At 54.7% G+C, this 16,079-nt stretch overlaps 1 protein-coding gene across 1 annotated transcript; it reads right to left on the bottom strand.

Annotated features, from left to right (window-relative positions):
* Positions 1 to 4,782: 4,782 nt before the first annotated feature.
* On the bottom strand, positions 4,783 to 11,534 carry LOC308655920 (cilia- and flagella-associated protein 144-like; the record flags this gene model as incomplete). Its single annotated transcript, XM_081306354.1, has 4 exons — positions 4,783 to 4,893; positions 8,311 to 8,414; positions 9,371 to 9,430; positions 11,402 to 11,534. The coding sequence occupies 4 exons, from the start codon at positions 11,532 to 11,534 to the stop codon at positions 4,783 to 4,785; spliced, it is 408 nt and encodes a 135-aa protein (XP_081162480.1).
* Positions 11,535 to 16,079: the final 4,545 nt, after the last annotated feature.

Genomic DNA, 16,079 nt, shown 5'->3' on the forward strand with positions numbered 1-16,079 from the left:
CCATGGCCTGGTCACACAGTTGCTGTGGGGCTCTCTAAGTGCCCTCTGGCTGGGGCGGTGCCAGGTCCTCTGCCATCTCCAGGCAACAATGTCCCAACTGTCTACTGGCAACAGAGTCCTGGTTGGAATGCTCCAGTCTCCAGCCCTGGACCTCCCCTGGGTGGCCCAGTCCCCCAACTCCACCCACTCCCCTCAGATCCCTCCTCCCAGGACCCCAGGCAGGCACTGGACTCACCTGTCCCATCTTCTCAGGTCAGAAACTGGGTACCAGAGCTGCCCTTGGACATCATCAGGGAAGGGCTCCAGGTCCAGTCACAGGCCCAGGTAAGAGACTGATGGCTAGACCTCACCTTGGCCAGTCATTCCCTAAAAAGATTTGGGGAGGAGTCAGGAAGCTCTCCCACTTTGAAGCAGATGCCCAGAATCATGACCTATGGCTAGCTCACACACCACACACACACACACAGACACACACACACATTCACATCCTCCCCCCCAGAGGTTTCCATTTGAGAACACGTTCTGTCCAGTGTGGTTATAGACAGAACGACCCTTTCCCTATTGAAGTTCCTGGGACTTTAGTGTTTTTAACTGTGGTAAGGTACACATGGTGGGAAATTTCCTGAGCACACACTTGAGTGGTGCCAAGTGTGTTCACACCCTGTGCAGCCCATCTCCAGAGCTGCTTCACACCCTGAGCTGGGCTCCCTGTCCCCTCCTCCAGCCCTGGCCACCACCTCTCCATTCTGTGTCTAGATTCACCCCCCTGGACGCCTTATGCAACAGTTCACTTTAAAAGAACCCAAAGTGCCTCACCCAGAGAGGGAGACCCCCTGGCCCCGTGAGCACCTCACCCTGACCCTACAGCCTGTGCTCTCCCCACTGGGGACCTTCTCCTTGGTCCATTCACACATTTGTGAGATGGAGTGTCCAGGAGGGCTTAAGGCAGGGACCATAGTTGGACACGCTGGCTGTGTGGAGGCTTCTGCAGGGTCCTGGGTGACTCCTGACCTCATGCCTGCTGCTCCTGCAGGCTCCTGCAGCTGGCTGCTCAGCAGGAGAGGGAAGGAACTGCCGCAGTCTTGGCTGGGCACAGAATCACGAGCCAATCAAGCAGGAACAAAACTTTATTTTGAAAAAGCCGCTAACACTCTCAGCGCCAGCAAGTCAAAAAACCGGTCCTCCCACGAGGGTGTCCGACCGGAACCGCGCGTCCCGGAACCCCCCCGTCTCCTCCCACCTCCTCCGGAATTCCCTCCTACTATCCTTCCCCAACCAATGGGAACTCTCCAGCAGTCCCGTAAAGTCCCGTAACTTGAGTCCGGTAGCAGGCCAAGGTGAACAGCGGGAGTCCAGTTTGCATATGAATGTAAATTTTAACATAATCATCTCAGTGGCTAGCTGGCGTCACTTTACAACCAAAGGTGCCATACATCGTATATATGCTTGTGGCTCCTAGCAAGGAACAACTCTGGAAAAAGGACCCTGCTGAAGCTCTTTCTGCCATGGTGCTAAGACAGAGTGAGGGAGAGCCCAGGCAGCGGTAGGACAGCCAGGAACTGGTCGGGAACCCAGGGGTCTGGCAACTGACCTCAGAAATGCTCCAGGCTGAGTGTGGGGCTGTCATCCTCCTGTGTCCCCTGGGTCCACCTGCTCAGGCTGCTGGAAGACAGTCCCAGGGACTGTGACCTGCACCCACAGTAGGAAGACCGTCTCCCCTGGGTGAGTGTGTCAACCCTGCTGCCTGGTTGGGGAGGCTGGATTGTGGGTGGGACTGGATTATGGGGACCTAGAAGGGAGAGCTGGGAGGAGGAGAGGGGGTATAGATGGGGGAGTGATGGGAAAGGGGAGCCAGATGAACAGCGGGGAGGCGAGTGGGTGGTCTGAGAGCAAGAGAGGAAGAGCTGGGCACGGAGCCCCTCAAGGCAGGGTGTTGGGAAGGGACCATGTAAAGCAGAGGAGGGAAAGTGGTGGGGCAGAGGCCAGAAGGGGAGGGCTTGAGCTGTAGAGAAGGCTGAGGGCTGGCAGCCTGGTGGGTCAGGGGAGGGAGGCGGGTGATGGGGCTGGAGGGTGGGGGCGCAGGAGGGGGGCATGGGCATTGAGCTTTATCCACAGGAGGAAGCTTCTCAGTCATGTCTTTAGACACCCCTAGCTACTCACTGGCCAACCAGTGACTGACCCTTGCCAGAGGGCCTCCCACAGTTCTCTCCTCAGATTCCATGATGGAAGGCCCTTTGTGACACGCACAGCCCCACTCTGTAGGTGCACTGAGTAGGCCCCACCATCCAGGGACTGGTCCCATGTTTAGGTTCAAGAGTGGTCACTGGACACAGCAGAGAGAGAGAGATGTGGCACTAGGAGTCCATGTCCTTGGGGGGACGTGCAGTCTGCCCTCCTCAGGCAGTGACTGATCAGAGGGCTAGGGACACCTCTGTGCCTGGGTCCTAGGTGCCAGTTCAGAAGTGGGATGGGAAAGTGGAATCAGTGTCCCAGTGGATTAACTCACTGCATTTTCCAGAGCCTTTTCTTATCATCTAACTCCCTGCCTGAATAGAGGTAGGGAGAGGGGAGAAGAGGTATCTATTATGCAAAGTCTCCAGGACACTGGAGACTAGGGAGGGGGCTGCCATGGGCAGGCAGTGGAGTTAGAACCTATGGGACCTGAGCCAGGCACAAGGAGGGTATGCAGGAGCAGCACACAAGGGCACCGAGCTCCCAAGGGCAGCCTGACCCTCCCATATTTTTGGTCAAGGTCTGGTAGGACTGCTGGGCTCGGGGCTTTACTTCTGTGGTTTGTTGTGGGTCCCTGTGGTCCCACAGTTTGTTCCCTAACTCACATCACATCTGTGTGACTATTCAATGACAGGAGCCTGTGTCCTCCTGAATGTGCTGAGCTCCAGCTAAGTGGCCAAAGTCTTTTCGATTTCTCATGACCGTTTCAGCCTCTGAGGACCCACACAGCCTGCTGGGCACCTCTCCTCTGCTCTTTGGGGCACAGTGTGAATGTGCTGAGGCTGCTCCCGGAAAGTGGGGTGACCTTGTCACAGGGACAGGACTCTCCTGAAGCTGGCTACCCTCAGCACCCTCTGGTTCTTTGGTTGGAATGATGTTGAAATGCACCTTCCTTGTTTGAGGTCTGGAGTCTGAACATAGCTTTCATTATCACAGGAACATTTCTAGAAAGTTCTGTGTTGTCTTCAATGCCAAGAAAACAACTCCACCAGGCGACCAGCACGCTGGTTTCATTAAAGAGGTTTGTGGCATAAAAGATAACTAGTAAGATCAAAATAAAACAGACTCAATTACCTTTTTCTATGACCCAGGTCCGAGATGGCTCTCACCTCTCTGGCTCTCACCTCGAACCACCCGGTGGGGCAGCAAGGCTTACTCAGGGCTAGCAGAGAGAGAGAGAGAGAGAGAGAGAGAGAGAGAGAGAGAGAGAGAGAGAGAGCGCCAGGGAGTGGCCTTTTATTGGGGAACAAGAAATTCAGGGGAAAATTCCATCCAATGAAGGTGGAGGAGGGCAGCATTCCAAGGTCAGGGTCAGTGATTGGCCTCAGGATCAGTGGTCAGTCACACCCCCACACGGACAGGCTCTCGCACCTGGAGAGGGTGGAGATAGCTCCGACACAGTTTGGCCAGAACGCCTCACACCCAATCCGGGAGGTGCCCAATCACGTGCGAGAATGACTTTCCACTCTGAACCATTGCTCAACATGGGTGGGATAACAAGTCTGGAGGCCCCTTGAATCTAAGGGATAGATGATTTCCAGTGAAAGAGGGTTCCACACAGAGTTATGATTTAATGATACCAGTATTTGTGTGCAGTGGGGGCCTTACCCCACACCCAGTTCTCACTCCAGGCTCAGTCTCTGGGTGGCTCTCTATGCTGATGCCAGCAGGGAAGTCCAACTTTCTCTTCATCTAGGCAAGTGGGTGATCCCAGAATGCAGGCCATTTTCTCTTGTTGGTGTCCACCTGGGATTGCAGTGAACACTGGGAGGGTCAGGTCATGTTTGTGTTGCTCAGCTTTTCATTCCAGTGGCAAAAAATCCTCACATGTCCAACTTAAAGGGAGGAAAGGTTTATTCTGCTCATGGTTCCAGAGATTTCAGTCCATGTTGGTGGACTCCATTGTTTCTGGGCATGGTGGGCAGAGGGCAGAGTGATGCTGATCTCATCATGGCATGGGGAGCAGGGAGAGAGAGAGAGAGAGAGAGAGAGAGAGAGAGAGAGAGAGAGAGAGAAGGGAGGGCCAGGGACAAGACTGACACTTCTAGCTCATTCCCTCCACACAAAGTGATCTACCTCCTCCAGCAGGCCCCACCTCCTACAGTTTATACCCCTAACAGTCCATTCAAATATGGCCCCATCAGTGGATCAATCCATTGATTAGACAATCACCCACATAACCCAATCACTTCCCAGCACCCACCTTTGAACGGAGCTACACGTGGACAAGGTCTTCAACACAGGAGCCTTTAGGTGGCATTCCAAATCCAAATACTAACATCACTGTGTAGTGTTTCTCAGGTTTTCTATTTTCTTGGAAAAATTGGAATATGGAAGGGAAAACCTGTTCAGTTCAAAGGCCCCGGAATCAAGCTTGCGGTACTTGTGGAGAATTTAGAAGTTATTCCCCATATATTGATTAATAAGCAATTCCATCTCAATTCAGTTGTCATAAGAATTGCTGCAGGTTTGCTTTCTAGCAAAACCACCTTTATTTCCCTGGACAGCACACTGGGCGCTCAGCGGGAAGGCCGGCCCTTCCACTGAGCGCTACTTGCGGTGGTGGTCCTCCCCCAGGAGCCACAGTTTGGCCTTGTACAGAGTGATGTCCTTGTAGACCCTGAAGTGGTTCAGCCTGTGGTCCTGGCGCTCCGGGCTGACCTAGATGGAGGCAGGGGCAGCATAAGCTGGTCAGGAGGGGGAAGACCTGGACCCAATCGGGCCTCCTTGACCACAGGTGGCCCCAGGGCTCTCCTGCTCAATGCTGCTAGTGAAACTGTGACACCAGCGCTAGAGCGTCCCGAGAGCAAGGGGCGTCACCTCCGCAAAGCTGGGGCTCCGCCCTGCCCGCTGCCTACATGGAGGGAAGCCTGTGGGTCACCCAGGAAGTCCTAGGTTCTGGGGACCTTGCATCAAACGCCCCGGTTCATTGTGTTTTCTCTCTTTTCCTGGTACCTGGTCTCATCCCAGCTTCCTTCAGGGAAAATGGAAGCTGAGAAGTGACCCCACCCCACGCCTGGGCCCCAGGAAGCCGGACTGCAGCACATCTGGGGCTGGTGCCCCTGGCTGCGTGGACACAGGGAAGGCCGATTCCTGGCTTCGTTCCTGTGAACTGTCCAGGCCTGCAGGACTAACGGAGCAGGGCAGCTGCTTGCCCCATCGTGGCCCAACTGCGCTGCGGTTCACTTCCCTTTCTACACGGTTTCCTCTTCCTTCTGAGGCAGGGGGCACCACAGCCAGGCTGCCCAGAGCCAGCGGGCCTCTGTGCTGGGGCGCCAGGGACAGCTGGGGGCGTTGCTGTGCCTGTCCCCGGACAGCACCCACACACACTAGGTGTTCAGCAGGTGCTTGAATGGAAAGGGAGTGTGGGGGGGGGTCACAGAGAGCCAAGGGGAGGGAAGACCTCAGCACATGCACCTTAGAGAAGCTGCCCTGAGAGTCATTCAGGGACTTGCTCATCCCATCCCAGTCTGCAAGTGTGTGAGTGTGAGTGTGTGTGTGTATGTGTGTGTGAGTGTGTGTGTGTGTGTGAGTGTGTGTGGGGGGGGGAGTGTGTGTGTATGTGTGTGTGTATGTGTGTGAATGTGTGAATGTGTGTGTGAATGTGAATTGTATGCGTGAATATGTGTGAGGATGTGTGTGTATATGAGTGTGAGAGTGCGTGTGTGAGTGTATGTGAGTGTGTATGTGTGGGCGTGAGTGTGTGTGGGTGTGTGTGAGTATGAGTGTGTGTATGTGTAAATGAGTGTGTGAGTGTGTGTGAGTGTGTGGGGGAGTGTGTGAGAGTGTTATGTGTGAATGTGTGAGTATGTATGTGTGTATGTGTGAGTTTGTGTATGTGTGTATGTGAGAGTGTGTGAGTGTGTATGTGTGTGAGCATGTGTGAGAGTGTGACTGTGTTTATGAGTTGTAATGTGTATATGGGAGTGTGAGCATGTGTGAGAGTGTATGAGTGAGAGTGCGTTATGTGTGTATGTGTGTGTATGTGTGTGAGTGTGTGTGTGATTGTGTGTGTGTGAGAATGTGTGTGTGTGAGAATGTGTGTATGTGTGAATGTGTGTGAGTGTATGAGTGTGTGAGTGTGTGTGTTGTGTGTGAGTGGGTATGTGGGTGTGTGAGTGTGTTATGTGAATGTGTGTGTGTGAGTGTATGTGTGTATGTATGTGTGTGACTGTGTGTGTGTGAATGTGTGAGGATGTCTGAGTGTGTGTGAATGTGTGAGTGTGTATGTGTGTGTAAGTGTATGTGTGTGAGGGTGTATGTGTAAGTGTATATGTGTGTGTATGTGTGTATGTGTGTGTGAATGTGTTGTATGTGTGTGTGACGTGTGTGTATGTGTGTGAGTGTGTGCATGTGCATATGTGAGTGTGTGTGCATGTGTGCATGTGTGAGTGTGTGAGTGTGTGTGCGTGTGTGCTTGTGAGAGTGTGTGAGTGTGTGTATATGTTTGTGTGTGCGAGTGTGTATGAGTGTGTGTTTGTATGTGTGTGAGTGTGTGTTGGTGTGTGTGAGTGTTTGGACACGCATCCCACATGAGGATATATTTTCAGCAAGTGTTACCCAGAGACACAAGGCAAAGAGGTGCCCACTGAGCCTTACTTCCCAGGGGTCCCTGGGCTGAGGTTGGGGTGCTCTGAACAGGGCAAGGTCCTGCCAGGGACAGGGTCCCCACATTGGGGCCCATGGAGCACATCAATCACGTCCTCTGCCCCAAGCACAGTGCTCTGAAAGCCCAGCTTCTTTACCTTTGATGTTCCCACAACACCTGGATCTAATGTGGGGGGCTTACTTCCTACCTTGCTCCCTGTGCCACCTGAGGGCACTGTCCCCACATGTGTGATGGACAGACTGAGTGCCGGCAGGCCCCTTGGGACTCAGACACAACATTCTATCCTGGAGGCCTGGAAGGGTCTAAGCAGGGCAGGCCTGGAAGGTTCTAAGCAGGGCAGGCCTGGCTGGGCCCACATTCGTCCTTCCTGTGGTGTGTGCTGACTGCAGGAGACACCCTGCGGTGCAGGGAGCAACCTTCCCATGGTGCGTGAAGCCCCCAGCTCTCTGGAGCTTTGCTAAGATGCCCACTGTCCCCTGGGCTGACTTGTCTTCACCAGGCTCCCTTCCCTCCCACCTCCTTCTCACTGCACAAGGACTCTCCTGAACCAAACTCCACTCAGGCCGTCCTCCTCTTAAACCAGGCCTGACTTAGGGCCTTCTGTGGTCACCTCTGCATCATCCAGTTTCAGCAAAACTCCGGCTGAGCAGTGTAGCGAGAGCCACCACCCTGGGTGTTGACTGTCCTGGGTGTTTGTGGGCTCCTTGCCGTCTGTCCCCCAGAGCAGGTCTGGTCCCTGCCCTGCCTTCAGCAAGAATCCAGCCAGGTCAGCTTAGCCAGGACCCCTCACCCAGACATTCCCCTCAGTGATTCCCCCCCCCCCACAGACCTCCATCCTTAGCTTGTCCGGCTGCCCACCCTGCTGGAGCCTCTGCCCTAGCCACAGCCCCCCTTGGATCAAGCCTTCCATGTGGTCTTTAGAAATCACTGACCCCTGATTCTTTATTCATGTTCAATCAAGGTCTTGAGCAGTTTCCTCTGAAGTCCCCTCTTTCACTGATAGTTAGATCTCCATGGCTGTCCCTTGCCTCCGTGTGGCCTTGCTTCTCCAGCTCTGAGCCACACCTCCTCCTTTTGGGGGGAGCTCTTCTCTGTGAGTGGTGGGCCCCCTGGAGACATCCTTCTGTCTGGAGCAGCACCTGACTGTCCCGGGCAGGGCTCAGGGATTCCTTTCTGCTCTTCCCCATCTGCATCACAGGAGCCTTGGCCACGTTTACTGAGCAGGTGCTGTGTGCTGGGCACTGTCCCAGGTACTGCTCCTCTCAGCAACCCTGTGAGGCAGGTTCTGTGGTGTCCCCATTTATGAACAGGATCAGCACCACACAGTGGCTTAGAAACTCACCCCAGGTCTCAGGATACCAAGAAGGGCAGAATTCAAGCCCCTGCCAGCTGGCTGCCCACTCTGCTCTCAGCTACTGCCCGCTCCACCCTGTGTTCCTACTGCTGCCCGGAGCAGGGGCCTCGCTTACCAAGGGCTCTGCCTCCCGGCCGATCTCCTGACTTTCCATCTGTGTCTCTGGGTACTTCTTCCTGGGTCTCTGAGCAGCATGGTGAACGAGATTCAGAAACCTGACTGGGAGAGGAGTCTCAAGTTAGAAGCTGCCCGTGTCCTTTTCCTGGCCACACCACTCCAGGGCCACAGAATTCTGTGTGCAGAGCCAGGGCCTGAGACAGGGGCGTCTGGTTCTCAGCCATGTGTCAGCAAATGTCACCAAATGAGTGCAAACTATGCCAGGCACTGTTCTGGACCCTGGGGCAGGGCTGTGACAGTCATGGGTCGCCAGGGAGTCCAGGGCAGGCAGGGACAGAGGTCAACTCCTCTGTTCTCAGAACATGCGGATGCTGCTCTCCTGTGCCTCTCCATTATGCAGGGTCCTTCCACAGCCTCCCACCTGACATCCTGGACCACCTGTGCCCACCTGCTCCAACAGTCCCACATCCCCTGCCTGATGGAGGCACCTGTTCTCCATGCTGTCACCCATGATCCCACCCCACACACTGGTGGAGGCACTTACAGGCTGCCCTCTTGCCTTTTGCCTGATTGTATTGAGACCCCCAGGCCCACCCCACTGCCTGTCACCAGGTGAAAGTGGAAACATGAACAGGCCTGTGTTTACTGGGCATGGTGAGCCGGGTTCAGCTCTAAGACCTGTGGTGTTTTGCTTGGTCCTTCCAACAACTCTAAGAAGTGGGCTGAGAGGTCAACAACCTGGCCGAAGCCTGCAGTTAAGGAGTGGCAGCACCAGGACATGAATCCAGTTCCTAGGCCTTCAGAACCCACATGTGTGAGTAACGTCTGAACATCTGTGAATGAATGACTCCTATCTTCAGGCCATGGGGACTCTTGTGGATGACAGTAATGAGTTGGCATGTGTTTGCACATCAGTTTCTCTGAGCCTGGTCAGTAGAGTAGTCTTGAGACCACAGCAGAGGACCCTGAGGTTCCCTGCAGCGACTCTGCCTGCGAGTTCTCTGAGCCCCCTGCCTCTCTCTGCCCCACCTCACAAAGTCTCCAACCCAAGGACTTACCATCTTCAGGTTCCTCCAAGTTATCATGCCACGACATGGGCTTCTTGGTGATTGTGTGAACTGGAGAAGAGCAGGGACACAGTGCAGGTCAGAGCCCAACCCCTGCCTCCCGCCACTCACCCTAGACCAGGCTCCCATTCTGCACCCACGTAATGCCTGGACCTAGGGGGTTCTGGCTGGGTGCTGGGAACAAGGTCCCACAGCCCTCGAGGACCTAGGGTCTGGCCTGGCACTGTCCAGGGCAGTGGCCACAAGCCACAGGCTACTAGGATTTATGTTTGTTTATTCATTCACTCATTTATTTATTGCAGTGAGCTAACCCTAACCCTAACCCTAACCCTAATCCAGCCCTCTTTTATTTTGAGAGCGGTCTCTGTTGAGGTCATTCTTAAACTTGCAATCTCCCTGCCCCAGCCTCCCTGCTGCCAGGATACAGGTGTATGCCACCATGCCCAGGAGTAAAAAGACTTCTGAGCATGCGCCCCTAAGATATGAAATGTGTATGTCATCTGTATGTAAAATTATCTGCATATTAGAAAAAGATAATATTTTTCTTTACAAGTAAACAGAAATGCAAGCTACAGTACTTTCTCACTTCACCACAGTGGCCACATTAATCCTGTGCCCAAGGGAAAGAACTGGAGGAAATCACTTTTCCCAGAATGAATGTGGCCTGAGGGATTATTTAGCTTGTTGGAATGAACCAACCTAAACAGAAGTGAATTTTTCTGCTGAAATCAGTGATGGGGACAGAAGAATTCTAAGCAAAATCAAGTCACTAAGTCTCCTGCAGATGGCCAGGCTGCAGGGGTGCTGGCTATGGAGGTAGAGAGTTGGAGGGAGCTCAGGGAGGAGGAGCAGGTGGGCAGGTACCATAGGGGGCTGTGGAATGAGCCGTTCAGAGGTAAAGAGGAGTTTGAGAGGGAGCCTAGCAATGGTGGGGGGGGGGCAGGCCCTACTGTATTTGTGGAAGGAATTTGGAGGAGGTGAGGCTGGAAAGGGGCAGGCCCAGTTGCTGTCCAGAGGGTGGAATTAAGTGAGAGGTGGGTACACCCCCAGTGTATCATGGAGTCTTTCCCTGAGGTAGGAACAGACAAGGGTCAGGGGAAATGTGAAGCAGCAGACATTCTGCTTCTGTGACTGCCAGGTGTGTGGACTGAGGGATGGAGGCCGGGGCTGACTCAGGCTTCTCACCTGGGAGGGAAGGGCCCAGCTGCCTTGTGCTGCCACAGGGTCTTCTGGAGAAGCAGAGGGTGGGCAAGGGATTCAGAGCCCCTAGCTTTCCAGAGGGCCAGTTTGAGGTCCCTAATGGTGAGTCCAAGGTAGCTAGCTGGGAGGTGGTCAGATGGCAGAGCTGGAGCTCATCTGAGGCCCAGTGTCCTTTAGGGGCTGCTGATGTTGTAGGATGAGATGGATCTCACAGGAGTGTGCAGGGTGAGAGGAGTGGAGGGGAGGGTGCTTTTACCTGGATGACAGGGAACACTGACCAGAGCCCACTCTCCTGACTTTTCCAAAGAAAGGGCTATGATGATATTAAAATCCTAAAAAAACCCTTTAGTGTATGAAAATGAAACCAAAATATAACAAAAACAAAATATAAAAGCCCTGAAAAATGTAATTCCATCAAAAACAAAAATATTAAAAGCCATTTCCAGTTGGGTGCCATGGCACATGCCTTTAATCCCCAGAGCTTGGGAGGCTAAGGCAGGAGGATTGAAGTTCAAAGCCAGTCTCAGCAACTTATGGAGGCTCAAGTCTCAAACAGAACATAAAAAGAGCTGGGGCTTTACTGAGTGCCCTTGAATTCAATCTGTAGTACCCCTCCCCCCAAAAGCATTCCTTTTTACATGCAGTATGTTTGATCTCATTGTGAGGTGGATGCATTTCAATGCATCTGATGTGTCTCAGGAGGCCGGGAGGCCCTGGAATCCACCCTTTCTGGAAACCAGAGATCAGGGCAGGCCTCTCCCTGCTGCCTGCACGCCCACAACCCACCCCGCAGTGTCCCACCTCTGTTCCCCTAGTCCTCACCCTTGCACAGGGGATTCACGTGGTACTCCGTGTACAGCTTCTGCGTGCACAGCTCTTGCAGATACTGTTCCCACAGGAACTGGTTCTGATGAACCTCGTCCTGGATCGCCCTCTCTCTCTGGTGTCCAGCCATGGCCTGGCCATGCTGGTGCTTGGGGCTCTCTAAGTGCCCTCTGGCTGGGGCGGTGCCCGTTCTTCTGCCATCTCTTGGCAACAATGTCCCAGCTGTCTACTGGCAACAGAGTCCTGGTTGGAATGCTCCAGTCTCCAGCCCTGGACCTCCCCTGGGCAACCTAGTCCCCTGACTCCACCCACTGCCCCCAGATCCCTCCTCCCAGGGCCCCAGGCAGGCACTGGACTCACCTGCCTCAGCTTCTCAGGTCAGAACCTGGGTACTAGAGCTGCCCTTGGACATCATCAGGGAGGGGCTCCAGGTCCAGTGGGGAGGCCCAGGTAAGAGACTGATAGCTGGATCTCACCTTGGCCAGTCATTTCCTAGAAAAGATTTAGGTGGTCTCCAGGAAGGGTGGATTCCAGGTTGAGTGTGGGGCTGTCATCCTCCTGTGTCCCCTGGGTCCACCTGTTCAGGCTGCTGGGAAGGCAGTCCCAGGGACTGTGACCTGCACCCACAGTGGGGAAACCATCTCCCCTGGGTGAGTGTGTCAACCCTGCTGCCTGGTTGGGGAGGCTGGATTGTGGGTGGGACTGGATTATGGGGACCTAGAAGGGAGAGCTGGGAGGAGGAGAGGGGGTATAGATGGGGGAGTGACGGGAAAGGGGAGCCGGATGAACAGCAGGGAGGCGAGTGGGTGGTCTGAGAGCAAGAGAGGAAGAGCTGGGCACGGAGCCCCTCAAGGCAGGGTGTTGGAAAGGGACCATGTAAGGCAGAGGAGGGAAAGTGGTGGGGCAGAGGCCAGAAGGGGAGGGCTTGAGCTGGAGAGCAGGCTGAGGGCTGGCAGCCTGGCGGGTCAGGGGAGGGAGGCGGGTGATGGGGCTGGAGGGTGGGGGCGCAGGAGGGGGGCATGGGCATTGAGCTTTATCCACGGGAGGAAGCTTCTTAGTCATGTCTTTGGACAGTCCTAGCTACTCACTGGCCAACCAGTGACTGACCCTTGCCAGAGGGCCTCCCACAGTTCTCTCCTCAGACTCCATGATGGAAGGCCCTTTGTGACACGCACAGCCCCACCCTGTAAGGCACTGACAGTCCCCAACATCCAGGGACTGGTCCCATGTCTAGGTTCAAGAGTGGTCACTGGACACAGCAGAGAGAGAGAGATGTGGCACTAGGAGTCCATGTCCTTGGGGGGACGTGCAGTCTGCCCTCCTCAGGCAGTGACTGATCAGAGGGCTAGGGGACACCTCTGTGCCTGGGTCCGAGGTGCCCTTCCTGAGGACACACTTTGGTGGTGCCGAGTGTCTTCACACCCTGTGCAGGGAAGTGGGATGGGAAAGTGGAATCCGTGTCCCAGTGGATTAACTCACTGTGTTTCCAGAGCCCTTTCCTATCATCTAACTCCCTGCCTGAATAGAGGTCGTGAGAGGGGAGAAGAAGTGTCCATTCTGCAATGAGGAGGATGCTGGAGACTAGGGAGGGGGCTGCGTTGAGCAGGCAGTGGGGTCAGAGCAGGTGGGACCAGTAAAACTTCTAGAAACTTCTGTGTGTCTTCAGTGGCCAGTAGACATCAGCAGTGGCCGACATGGGTGGGGTGGTGAGTTTTGAGGATCTTAAGTCCATCAGTAGAGAAATAATCTCTAACAGGAGGGTTTCTATCGTAGCTATGAATCAGCTCAGTGCCCATGTGTGGAGCAGGCCTTAGACATTTACCTGGAGAAGCAGCTCCTCACACCACACCCCGGTCCCCACTCCCAGCAGGAAGCTGCACCTGGGAGGCTGTCCAGGTGAATGCCACCAGGGAAGTCCCTCCTCCTTTTTGTGCAGTTTTCCTAAGCAGTGAGTGATCAGGGTGCAGACTGTTTTCACTGGCCGTGTGTCCACCCAGCACTAGAGGAAGAAAGCACCACGCGGCAGGTCGTGTGCTGCAGTGTTTCTTGGGTCTTCATTTCTCTTGGAGAAGATAGAAAGTGGAATGGAAAACTGCTCCGTTCAAAGGCCCCAAATCAAGCCTAGGAGACACTGGTGTAGAAGTTAGAAGCTTTTCCTGGAGGACGTGCCCATCAGGTTCATTTTACCTGGGCTTAAAAACTTTGTAATTCAAGGAGAAATCGCTGCTTGGTACAAAGTCAAAAGATTGATCCCACCATTCACAAGCTGCCCAGCTGCTCCAGCTGCTCCAGAGCTGGGCTTCAGGGTGGTCCTGGGGTTCAGGATGGACTTAACACACTCAGAGTGACTGTGTGGGCAGTGCTTTTATGCCGAGGAGACGTGCGACGGTCATCAGGGCCGAGTGAGTAACAGGTGACGCCTGGGCTTAGATCCCTGCTAGAGCCAGGAGGCCTTGGCTGGTCCTGTGGCCCCTCCCCTCCTCTCCCTACTGCTGTGTTCCATGTTGACTGTCGACTGCTGACACAGAGTAGGTTTGGGGCCAAAATAACCATGTGCAGAGATGCCTGGAGAGGAGGGCAGGTCCTTCAGAGGCGCTCTGCCTGTCCACTCAGGGAGAAAGGACTGAGGAAGACCCTTGGGGGTTGGGGACCCAGAGCGAGACGTGGGCGGCTCCAGGGCAGTGGAGAACGGGTTTGCTTTTCCATCCCACCCGAGTCTGGTCCTTCACAGCTGGTGTAGATTGTGGGGCCTCATCTCCTGAGTCTGACCGCAGCCCAGTGAGGTGGCCTGGGGACAGGTGGCCTCCTGTTCTTCTCCTGGGGGTGTGGACGCCCACAGATGATGGCTGACTTGTAGAATCACAGCACTGCTGAGTGAGGGACCGGGAGGATGGAAGTCCTTAGATCCTGAGGACAGGGCTCCTGAGCAGCCGAGGCCTCCAGATCATGTCCTGACCCCTGGCGCTAGGACTTCCCTCAGTCCTTTTCTCAAATCCTCCTGCCCAAGCTTCATGGCAGGATGGAGTTGATGCTGTGCAGGAGTAAGGGCAGGTGGGTTCCGAACCATAAATCCTTCCCTTTCCTCTGACTTCAAGCACCAAACATGACACAGTTTCCTACCAAGTACATGCTCAGAGGGTCTTTGGAAGGGGAGCCTGTGGCCGTGCATTCCCACCATCTTCACACTGCCTATTGTCGCTCAGTGTGTTTGGGAGCTCAGGTGACCACTCTTACATACTGGGGTGCCCTTGTGCCCCAAGTGGCTCAGAGCCCAGAATATTATAAACCAACTGTCACAGGAGTGTCCTACAGAGAAGGAACTCCCCTTCACTGATGCATCCTGCATGGCGTCCTTGGGAGTTGACTGGAGAGGTGGCCGTTGGGCTGGCGCTTGGTTGTCTAAGGAGCTGAGTCTGTGGCTCTGTGGTCTTGGTGTCTGCCTGGTGAGAAGGGGCGAGGCCCCAGGAGTGCTGGGCGGGCACCTGCCTGCCTCTTCCTTCCCCACCTCCTCTTGGATAGGCCCCTCCACGGCCATCTTGAATTTGCTGACAATGAGGAATCATGGATTCTGGTTCGGTTTGCAGCGCTGTGTGGAGTTGTCGACTAAGTCGGTTCCCTCCCTGTGTCCTGGCCAGCCAACACGGAGGGAGTGAGTCTTGAGGAGAGACGCTCTTTGAACATGGAGGCTCTCTACATCACCTTTGAGGGTGTGGGCCACCAGGTTCAGGCCCCAGCTGACAGCCCAGGGGACACTGCTGTGCTCAGTCGTCTCAGTGGTCACGTCTGTAGTGTGCAGGAACAGGGCTCACACCTAATGTGCAGAATACAGGAAGCATCTCCCCAGTTCCCTCTGGGATTTGGAGATTGATGGTGTACTGGAGAGACCTAAGTATGCAGGGCCTCCAGCAGCTGGACGTTCCTCCTAGGTGGTGTCTCCAGCCTCAGAGTTTGTGATATGGCCAGAAGCACATGGCCCCAAACACCTTTTACACTTGTGCCTTGGAAATGCCTGCAGATCCACGTGCACAAGCTGCATCGGATGCCGTGACCTCTGACTGTCAGATGATGGGTGGTGTTTGGGCCATCTCTAGGCTGGACAGTCCAGGAAGAGCTGGCAGTGCTGGAGTCTCCTGGCACATCGACTTAGGCCTGAGTGGCCTCTCCAGGTTGTGGTTCATAGCATCCACACTGGACCTTGGGCACTGGCACCCGTCTGGCTCTTCCACTCAGCCACTTGCCTTCACCACTCATCTCTGCCATGGCCTGTCCATTTGTGGAGTGACACAGCAGACAAAAATGCCCACTGCATACTGCTGGGAAGGTGCTGGCCCCTGTCGGTGCAGGAAGAGAATGTGTTCTGATTTTTATTGTGGAAGTTGCCACTGAGGATTATCCAGGGGACCCCCACACACATCCTGAGGCACTCCTCCAGTAGCTGATCTGGGGCAGGGGTGCCTGGCCAGGCTTGTTACTTGGAAGGTGTGTTTCTTTAGTAGTCCCCAACCCCTGTTCCCACAGCTGGCTGGCCCCATGCTGGTGCTCCAAACAGCAGGCAGCAGCTCCCCAGGTGCTACATGGAGTGAGTCTTCAGAGCCTTTGCTTCCAGGATACAATTTCCTGATTGTCCTGAGGGCACTGCATTCAGGGAGAGGAATATCTCTGAGGTCCAGAGCAC

The sequence above is a fragment of the Spermophilus citellus genome, assembly GCF_964194105.1.
Source record: "Spermophilus citellus genome assembly, chromosome: 1".
Classification (NCBI taxonomy): domain Eukaryota; kingdom Metazoa; phylum Chordata; class Mammalia; order Rodentia; family Sciuridae; genus Spermophilus; species Spermophilus citellus.